Genomic DNA, 10,298 nt, shown 5'->3' with positions numbered 1-10,298 from the left:
GGAGGGGGCGGCAGAGCGCACCCCAGACTAGGCGCGGGGGCGCTGGGCCCTATCACCAAAAGGCGCGGCCGCCACCCCCTCCTCGGGCAGGGCCTGGGCCTGCGCACAGCGGGACCGGCCCGGCAAAGTGTGTCTCGGCCCAGGGGGAGCGGAGCGCGCGCCGCCTATTGGAGCCGTGCCGGGGACTTGGCTCTGGTCCTACGCCGGGACCCGCCGGAGCCTCCCGCGGTCGGTCTGTTCCGGGCGACTCTGCGCGGGAACGAGCTGGCGCGGGGCTGGAGACTGCAGGATTCCCCCCCCCCCCCGCCCCCCGGCGCTGAGCTGGACTGGCTGGTGCGCGGGGACCCGGCTTTTCTTGCAGGCTCCCAGCTGGGCGGGCCCCCTGCGCGCCTCCATCTCTCAGGTGCAGGCGCCCCGCGAGCCTCTTCCATGCGAGCTCTGCCCCTTCGAAGCAGCCCTGCCGGGCGGAACCGCTGCAGTAGCTGCGAGGTTGTAACATGGGGCCACGCTCCCTCCCCCGCTTCCCAGAATCAAAAGGGGGGAGGCGGCCCGGCGAGCTCTTCCTGCCCCGCAGGTCGGTGTCCAGGCACCACGAAGTCTCTGACGGGCTCGGGGGTGGACTTTGTCTCACCCGCCCGCAAGGGCATCTGGGGGCAAACTCACTCCCCTCTGGCAGCCGGGCCGCGCTGTCCCCGTGTGACGCGAGGACCAGGCCTGTGGCGCGTAGACGCTGACGAACAACTCGCCCTCCGAATACCCCCGGCCCCGATCCTGCTCGCGCAAAGCGCCTGGGTTAGCAGGGCCGAGCCCTCCAGGTGCGGAGGAAAGAAGGGACGGGCGGGAGCGAGCCTGCCCATTTGGTGAAACTTAAGTGTCCCCATTGCTGTCCTCTCCCCGGCCCACGTATCTCCAGGGGCCATTCTGGGTCACCGAGCGTTGCGAGTTCTCCTGAGCGGGCCCCGCCACCTCGCTGCCTCATTCTGCAGCCTCTCCACACTGGCCACATCTCAGGCCCCGGTTTCAAGGTTATTTTTAGCGAACCCATAGAGGTCAAAGGACACAGGCAGGAGGAATTACCCAGGCTGTGCAGGTTGGAGCTGCACTCGGACCCGTATGTTTTTGCATTTCTTAAATGGTTGTCTTTGAGCACGCAACTAGATCTGACTAGAGCCCAGGCCTGTCTCCCTAGGAACTCCAGACTCGCTGCTGAAGAGGGGCACGGGGTGACAACCAGCAAAGAAGTGCTTTTAAATCCCACCCATGGTTCTCCCACCCATGCACCAAATATACCAGTTTTCTCCGGGCAGAACAGAACGCCTTTAATATGGTTGTTTTGAACGAAGCAGGAGAAATACCCCCAGATCCTCAACTGTTACTAACCCACAAGAGCTGTCAGTTCAGTGGCAAGGCATCCCAACGGGGCAGGTCATTTTGCTTTGCTAGGGAAAAAATAATCAGAAGTAGTACTGCTCTTACAACAATGGCAACTGGTTTTCTTATGTTCTTCAGCACAGTAATTTAAAGTGTTAAGCATATGAGAAGGGGTGACCACAGTGGCCCGCTGTAATAGACCCATTACAGTTTGGACATCGTTTTGTTTAAAAAAAGTGTATATCACTCACTACACAAAATTAAAACGACCAGATCTGGGAGTGATTAATGCACATTTTAAATCGTAATCAGCGATTACACTGCCACCCACGTGAAATAAATGTATTTATTTCTCTGGAGCTAAATGGTTATTATAAGTGCAAGGTATACATTCAAATTACCATGCATAGCAGGGTGCACGTGGAAGGAGGAGAGGGGAACAGATTCATATTTCAGTAGAAGGGAAACATTTTGCTTCAGGTGCAGCCCCCGGGAGGGGGGGGGGGAGGAAAAAACAAGGAGATAATTATGGTAGAATATATATTGTTTATTTATGAATGTAACCAGAATTGACAAACTTTATATGCAGGATTTTTTTCAATTCATAATTCACCATGGTATGTGTGTATAGAGATGATTAGAAAGATATCGCTATAGATATCTATACACACACACACATACCTACAAGCACACACGCGCACACACACACACCCATGCAAGCAACATAGCTTTCCAGATCTCACACTTGCAAACATTAACTTTCCTTCACCTTGCACTTTTCTCCAATTACTCATATGAGAAATTCATACACACATTATAAAGAAAAGCACCGGCTGGTTAAAAGTGCTGGCTAGCAGGGGGAATTGGTTGCTGTTTCCTTCTCCCTTGGGAGGATCCAAAGAATCTACACAGCTGCAGTTAACTAGCAGCATCTTCTTTCCCCCAAGGGGGAAGAAAACCCAGAGAGTGGATGTGACCTAGCCCTCCCTTCCAAGGTAATCAAATCCCAGGCACCCAGGAGGTGCAGACTTTAGGGTTATTAGGAGGCAGCTTGCCCCCTCAGGAAGCTATAACCAAAAATGCTGCAACATAAGGGTTATCTCTCTGCCACCAGATAAGGAAATTGTGATGGCAAAGATGGAAGCAATACAATACAATAAACTGTGGCCACTATACACAGAAAGGCATCACATTACATGAGGCACAGCTTGGAGAGAGAAGACAGGTTCGGTGAGGTGCTTAATATCCCTCGAAGAAAGCAAAATACATTGAAAGTTCGTAGTGAATACCCGCATCGATAGGCATGTATTGGTATGTGCTTCGCCATGTCACGACATACAGTACAGGCATTGCTGCTCTTCGTTTTGGTTGAAGGAGAAAATGAAGGACTCCTTAGCTAGGTGCTGTTCCCTTTCAGTCTTGGGGTCCCCTCTAACACTGAGGGGGAGGGGCAATCTATGCGTTGCCCCCACGGTCCAGCAAACCTTGCCTTCACCTAACAAGAGACTCATCTGAAGGCACCAGGGGCGGAGTCTTGCTTGCACTCGGCTTTCCCTGACACCTAACACAGCAGGTATATTGTCTCCCAAGTAATGTCTCACCCACGCCCCCCCCCATCACTCCCCAGGGAGGAAGACATACACCTCTCCCCAGCCAGGACCAATTAAGCCCCAAACCCACCAAGAGCGCACGACCCCTACCCGTCTGCTCACGCCCCTGTCGGGCTGACGGAAACAGCCCACAGAGCTTTGGAACCCAACTTGTAAGGCACAGCGTGGGGGGTCGCTACCCTGTAGCCACGTGGGCGCGTTCTGGTTCGTTGCAAAGCACAATCTTTTCAGCTTATTCGTGTCGTTCCTAAGGCACGGACCGTGTCATACTACAGCTGCCTGGATTCTTTTATTTGTCATTCAGAATTAAAAGCCAAACTCCCCCCAGGAGAGCCGCTGCTCTCGACCCCCGCAGGGATCTGAATAGGGCCCCGAGAGTTGGCAAAAGGCCGGGCGGGTTTGGAGAGGCGCGGGAGGCGAGGCCAGGGCGTCTCACGCGCAGTTGCCCATGGCCTTGACCAAGGAGCTCTCGGGCAGCTGTCTGAAGATGCCCCTGAGTGTCTCCAGCTCCCTGGTGAGCTGCTCCACCCGCTTGCGCAGCCGGTCATTGTCACTGGTGAGTTCCATCACCTTCTGCTGCGTCTCCGCGTTGCGCTGCTTGGCCTTGTCCCGGCTCTTGCGCACCGCGATGTTGTTGCGCTCCCGGCGCACCCGGTACTCGCTGCTGTTCTTGTCCACGGACTTTTTCGTTTTGCCCCGATGATCCCCGGGAAGCATCTTGAGGGAGCCGGCGGCGGGCAGGCTGTTCGGGTGGTGCGGGTGGTGAGGGCTGGGCACGGGGGTGGGGGGCGGCGTGGGGTGCCCGGGCTGGAGGTGCATGGTGGTCTGCGCGCAGTGGGCGATCTGGTACTGGAGATGGGACGGGTGCTGCTGCTGGGGGAGGTGAGGGTACAGGGAAGCCAGAGCCGTCTGCTTGCACTCCGCCTCTTCCCTGGGCTCCTGCTTAATCACCAGGGGCCGCAAGCCGGGGACAGCGATGCGCTCGTACAGGGGGTCCAGCTTGCTGTCCGTGTAGCTGGCCATGCAGCTGAAGAGCGACTGCTGGTGGTGGTGCTGCGGCGGCGTCTGGTGCTCCTGCCCCAAGGCGGCCGCGCCGGCCCCGGGCATGCTGTGGAAGTCGAAGTCCCCGGCCAGGACGGCTTTGGCTTTCTCCTGCTGCTTGCTGTGCTGGAAGAGGTCGGCCAGGAACTCGTCGTTGAAGGCGGCCGGGTCGATGTAGGCGCTGATGTCGATGGAATTCTCGTTCTCGCAGATGTCGCTCAGCTCCGCTCCTCCCGCAGCAGGTGTCGCCGCCGAGGGAGCTTCTCTGTAGCTGTAGGCGCTGCCGGGCTGGGGCGTCTGGAGGTGGCTGCTGCTGCTCATCGGCGGCCGGGGCTCGACCTCGTAGAAGTTGGCTTGCTCCATGGAGTAGCTAAACTCTACCAGGCATGGTGAACGGCACCTGGAATCCAGGGTTCGGAGAGGGCGAAGTGGACCCAGGCGGCTGGATGAAGCTCTCGGAGCCTCGGGACGTCCTGGCACCAAACAGCCCCCGCGGCTGTGCCTATCGGGGGGGTAAGCTGCGAGCCGCTCAGACTTCCCCTCTCACTCGAATCAACTTGTGCTACTTCTTCCCCTGCACTCAGCGATCCCTCCCACCGGCGTGTCCGAGTTCCTCCCTCCTACCCGTCACTTACTAATAGCTTGGCTGGAGCTTATGCCTGCTATATATACACTCCCGGCAGGGCTGGGGATCGCCCTCTAGTGTCCAATCTCCTGCTGGGAACCTTTGACCACAACGCCACTCTGCCAATTTTGCTGGGTCTTAGCGCCCGCGGGACACGTCCCAGACTTCCTCACGTTGTTACAGTGACAAGCCACTAGGCAGAGATAAGCACAGCTCAGGGTCCAGCCAGCGTATTGGAGCGCGGTATTAGTATGCAATGCTGACAACGAGAAGGAATCATTTTCTCCCCTGCAACCGGGTGGGCAGCAAGCTCGGACGGAGTATGCAAGTGGCAGAATGCAACAAGTGTTCCCCCACCCTCTCCCTTCCAAAGACTTGGAAATAACCAGGCGGGAGAAGAATGCCGGGTCTAAACCTTCTGGGAAAGTTAAGCATCTGGTTGCATTGCTCAGAAGCCCCGTGGCACGTGTGTGGCAGTCCCAGGTACTCTGAGCCCCGCCTTCTGAGCTCAGGAGGGAAAGAAGCAAAGTGGCCAAAATACATCAGCGCATTTCCATCATTCACTGCGATCGTGGGTCTTTGCTTTTCTACAGAACCGACCCATTAAATCCAGTGAAGAGCCTGGCCCTCCTCTGTTTTACACATACCAGCTGGACAGTGTTTGCCTAAGTATCAGAGACTTTTTTAAGCAACTCGTTGTTCCTTGAACTAGGCGGCCCGTTACCGTGCGGGTGCGCTGGGAGTTTCAGAAGCAGCTGAGTTTTAACAAGTTCTCAGCAGCGTGGTTTGCACGTGAGACGACCCCCAGTGCATGCGCTCCCTTGCGGATTACAGGCTCAAACCCGGTACCCTCCATACCTAACCAGGGGCCGTGACACACAGGCACTTGTCCCAGACCTAAGAGTAAGAGTCTGTAGTTAAACCTAAAGTCACCCCTTCGGGCACTAGGACCCAGTGGAAAAGCCGTATCAGTCGCCTCTTATCTGGTTGGCTAGAGGCGGAGCCCTTAGGGAAGAAGGGGCTGAAATTCTGCTTCTCTCTGCAGACTGCAGCTGGCCAAGGGAGCCTGCTTTGGCTCAGCTCAGAAAGGATTTTTTTTTAGTGCAAGGCACAAAAAAGCTCCCGTGTTCAAGTAACTCCCTGCGAAGGAGCCTGCAGAGAAGACCTGTAGCTGTAGGCAAAGGCTTAGGAGGGATTAAAGTGGCTGAGTTGCACAGAAGGGTTGCAATGGGCCAGAGTTATCTTTACAGCGTACAAAGTTCGGTGTGCGGCATAGCTGCGTCTCACGCCTGATAACATCACTCAAGCCAGACGTCTGTGATCCTTCTGCTTCATTACGCCGGGGCATTGATTAGCTGTCACATTTATTATGGGCCCGGCAGAATTTGGGTGGAAAAGCAGAAATGCGCCAAACCAGGCCCGCTCCACTGACTCCAAGCCAGTTTACCCAAGCAGTAGCCCCAGTAGTGCTCTGAGGGGTGGTCTCTCCAGCACACGCAGTGGCACAACCGGCTCCTCCGGAGTCTGGCTCACCTCCATGGGAGAGTCTTCTGGGTGTGCATGGGGAGGGGAGCCGAAGCTCCGGCCCCTTGCCAGCCCCAGCGCTTCCCCGTGCCTGGGGGCGAATGACACGGCCAGGCCTACTTTCGCAATAGACAGTCGGCGATAAAGGCACGGGCCCTATCTGTCCAAATGGGCAGCCAGCCGGGAGATAACCAGGATGGCTGATTTCCGAAATGCAAACACAACAATCTCGGGTTGCATCGCGCCTGACCCAGCTCTCAGTCTCCCTCCCATCAGCTTCTGGGCTGCCCCGTGCCAGGGGGACTGGGACAATTTGTCGGGGGGGGGGGGGGTGTTGGGGGGGAAGGAAGAGGGGCTAAGAGCCACTGAAATACTGTACATCCTGTAAAGAATGGAAACCACTTCAAGTCAGGGGGTGCTGCAGCATCCCCCTCCGCTTCTAGTCCCAGCACCTGTGCCTCTAGCCTGGGCCTGGTAACTATGGCTCAGGGCTGGGCAGAGACTAGAATTTGCCCAGCATCTTTCTGTGCCCACAGTTGGCTGTTTCCTTCATGCTGGCCCAGCAGGTGTCACCAGGGTGCAGTTCCCCCCATGATGGATTTGAGAGAGGACACACATTTCCAGAGCTGCCCTTAGGGGGCCCTATGCACAGAGGTGAAAGTAAGTGGGTGCGCCCTGGTGCTCAGTTCTGCAAAAACTGTCTGAGCTGTGGCAAAAGCCAGTAGGGAGCTATTTAAAGAGCTGGCAGGGATCCAGGGTGCAATAGGACAGTACCTATAAGAAATGTGAGTTACATTCACCCCTGCCTCCACAGTACCGTTAAACTGATGCCCCTATGCCCGATGGTAACTGGGAGGGGGGGAGAGGATGAGATGGTGATTTTTTAGAGATGTAATTTTATAATCTTCAGCAACACACTAATGAATTTTTTAAAAACAAAATTTTAAATTAAGGTACTGTAAACTAACACAGTAAATTCAGAAACTGACAGCATATAGGTGAGGTTGGAAAATGCCTGTTAAATGGCTTCACTACCACTTGAATGGCTCTCTCATGGCTTCCATGTTCTGCTAAAAGGTCTGGCAGGCCTTGTTACTTTTAAGTTAACTAGAACCTCTCTTAGGGTTGCCAGGTGTCCAGTATTGACCCGGACAGTTTGGTATTTTTGCCTCCTGTCCAGTAAAAAAATTCAGAAAATGCTGGACACCTGAAATGTCCAGTATTTTCTGTTTTTTTCCCCTGCCAGGAGACGAAAATACCAGACACCTGGCAACCCTAAGACACACTCGGCTACTGGGCCCAGCCCCTGCCCCCTCCAGGGCCCGCAGACCCCGCCTCCAGACCCTCTGCTTACCTGGGGGGGGAGGGAGTGCTCGATCAAGAAAACAAGATGGCCACGGGCAAAAAGACCTGAAGCAAGGGGAAGCAATGTCTTCCCTAGGTCTTAGTGCTCAACCGCTCCGCTCTCAAACGTAAAGGGGCCATGCTGTTTTATTTTATTTATTTTAGTTGCTTAATAACTTTTGGGGTCTTATAGACTCATAGACTTTAAGGTCAGAAGGGACCATTATGATCATCTAGTCTGACCCCCTGCACAGCGCAGGCCACAGAATCTCACCCACCCCTCCCAGAATAATCCTCTCACTTATATCTCAGATATTGAAGACTTCAAATACTTTGAAGACCCCAAGATGCAGAGAATCCTCTAGCTGTGATCTGTACCCCATGCTACAGTGGAAAGCGAAAAACCTCCAGGGCCTCTGCCAATCTACCCTGGAGGAAAATTCCTTCCTGACCCCAAATATGGTGATCAGCTAAACCCTGAGCATGTGGGCAAGACTCATCAGCCAGACACCCAGAAAGTTCTCTATAGTAACTCCTATCATCCCTCCATTGACCTATTCCCACTGATAATGAATGGACAATTAGTTACCAAGATCATGTTATCTCATCAAACCATCCCCTTCATAAACCCATCTAGTTTAATCTTGAAACCAGATAGATCTTTTGCCCCCACTACTTCCCTTGGAAGGCCGTTCCAGAACCTCACTCCTCTAATGGTTAGAAACCTTCATCTAATCTCAAGTCTAAACTTCCTACTAGCCAGCTTATATCCATTTGTTCTTGTGTCCACATTGGTATTAAGCTTAAATAATTCCTCTCCCTCCCTGGTATTTATCCCTCTAATATATTTAAAAAGTGCAATCATATCCCCCCTCAGCCTTCTTTTGGTTAAGGTAAACAAGCCAAGCTCCCTGAAGGGTCCTTTTTTTCCCCTCAAATCTTTGGGTGCCCTATGCAACTATGTATTTTGCAAATGGGTAAGGACTCTGAGCATTTCCCAGCCAACATGGCTTCTCTTCTTGCCACAGGACAGTATGTCCTTACAATAGCGTCTTCCTGGCAAAGCTTCAGTCCTGGTAAGATAATAGGAGTGTCAGACCTCAAATTCAGAGGAGTGAGGATGTACATTACTTCCTTCTATTGCAAGACAGCACATGTATACATAGGGCTCCCCCAGGCATAGTGTAACTCTGCAATCTCTCCCATATAGATCCTGCATTTCCAGCAGACATCTTTGAAATGTGCCTTGATGAAACCTAAGAACTACTGGAGCTGTTGGGAGCAGGTCTAGGTCTAAAATGGCTAAGGGACAGATGTGGAAATGGAAAGGGTATTGAAAAAGATTTTTTTTCCTGTTCCCAAAATATTTTTAAAATACTTGTACTATAAGGAACATTTTGTATTCCACCTGCTTAATTCCCTAGTCTCAACTAAGAAACCAGAAACAACAGATACTCCTTGCCAAACTACCTAGGAGAAAAAAATTGGGACTTTTTCAAAAGTCTTCAGTAAGAAGCTAGTCCTGCAAACTCTTATTCACTATTATGAGCCTTGTTCCCTTAATAATTCTGATAAGTTCTTTGGGATTCCTCCCCTCAGTAACAGAGGATATAGGATAACGCCCTAAAATAGTACATATTTGCTGGCTCAAAAAGTAGCTGAGAGCTGAATTTTATGCTGTTACTGCTATTTGACAATGAAAGTTTTGAAGGGAAAATGAAGTTGGAATGTGAGGTTAACACTGTACTTATATTGGATATGTTATATATTGTGAGTCTAAATATTCTAACTTGTGTGCTTAGAAAGAGTAACAACACTGTGTTCTAATAGCTCTTTTTTACCATAGTCTCCTACTACATGATAGATTCAGTAATTATAGCAGGGAAAGATGCTCATGTGCAGATGTAGAAACATATAAACTTAAAAAATAATGTAAAATTCATCTTGGTTTTTTTGGGTACACAAATAATTGTTCCTAAAAATTACCAGGTATGACATAAATGCTGTCATAAGTGGAATTAGCCAATGGACCATAAAGAATAGTATCTAGCAGTTCATGCACAACTGCTACTCCACTAGTGTTAATGGGAACTGCGAAGGGCAAATGCAGACTGAGTTTCCTAGTCTCTCACGGAAACTGGTTCTTGGATATCTGAGATGAAATTATAAAACTTTCATACTGCACCTAATTATTCATTACTATGCTGTGTGTCCAAATCCTGCTTGCTTTATACAAGTAATCCCATTCACAACAAAGAGACTATTTGTCTGAGTCCAGGATTTTGCCCCTTGGGAGGAAATATTTCTCTGCCTACCAGTTGATGATTAATTTATACCTCAAGGTTTTTAAGGGCCTTATCCTCCATTAAAGTCAACAGGCATAGGCCCTAACTATTTAAAATGAACGGTCATTGCTGTACTATGCATCATAAATGTGTAACTAAAATGTTTGCAATCAAACATCAGTATCTACTAGTGCACTTAAAACACATTCACATTTTGTAACAATTCTGCAGTTCTGCTTTGAACCCACAACTTAAAAGAAATTCAAGGTAAAGGCTGAAAGTTTGGGATCATATTCTCTTGTTAACAACCATCATTATCACACAAACAAGTCCCTACAACTAGGCACTTTGATTTGCACAGAATGTTTTTCCTTAGATCTATTTACACTTTAAATGGACTTTAATATAATAAAAATTAGGTCACCAGCCTCACACAAATGAGATCATTCTTATTGTGTTCTGCTTTTTTGTCCTTCACTTTTCTAAGACACTGAAAAC

General features: G+C 51.2%; 1 protein-coding gene across 1 annotated transcript; it reads right to left on the bottom strand.

Moving 5' to 3' along the window:
* Positions 1–1,897: 1,897 nt before the first annotated feature.
* On the bottom strand, positions 1,898–4,675 carry CEBPA (CCAAT enhancer binding protein alpha). Its single transcript, XM_006114934.4, has one exon. The coding sequence runs from the start codon at positions 4,383–4,385 to the stop codon at positions 3,414–3,416; it is 972 nt and encodes a 323-aa protein (XP_006114996.2). The 5' UTR covers positions 4,386–4,675; the 3' UTR covers positions 1,898–3,413.
* Between the last annotated feature and the right edge of the window lie 5,623 nt (positions 4,676–10,298).

Source organism: Pelodiscus sinensis, chromosome 12 (genome assembly GCF_049634645.1).
Source record: "Pelodiscus sinensis isolate JC-2024 chromosome 12, ASM4963464v1, whole genome shotgun sequence".
NCBI lineage: Eukaryota > Metazoa > Chordata > Testudines > Trionychidae > Pelodiscus > Pelodiscus sinensis.
Note: the sequence above shows the minus strand (reverse complement) of the source record. Positions and strands in the feature narration are given on the sequence as shown.

Excerpts from the sequence above, each read along its gene's own strand:
- CEBPA (XM_006114934.4), bottom strand. The coding sequence starts at position 4,385 with ATGGAGCAAGCCAACTTCTACGAGGTCGAGCCCCGGCCGCCGATGAGC.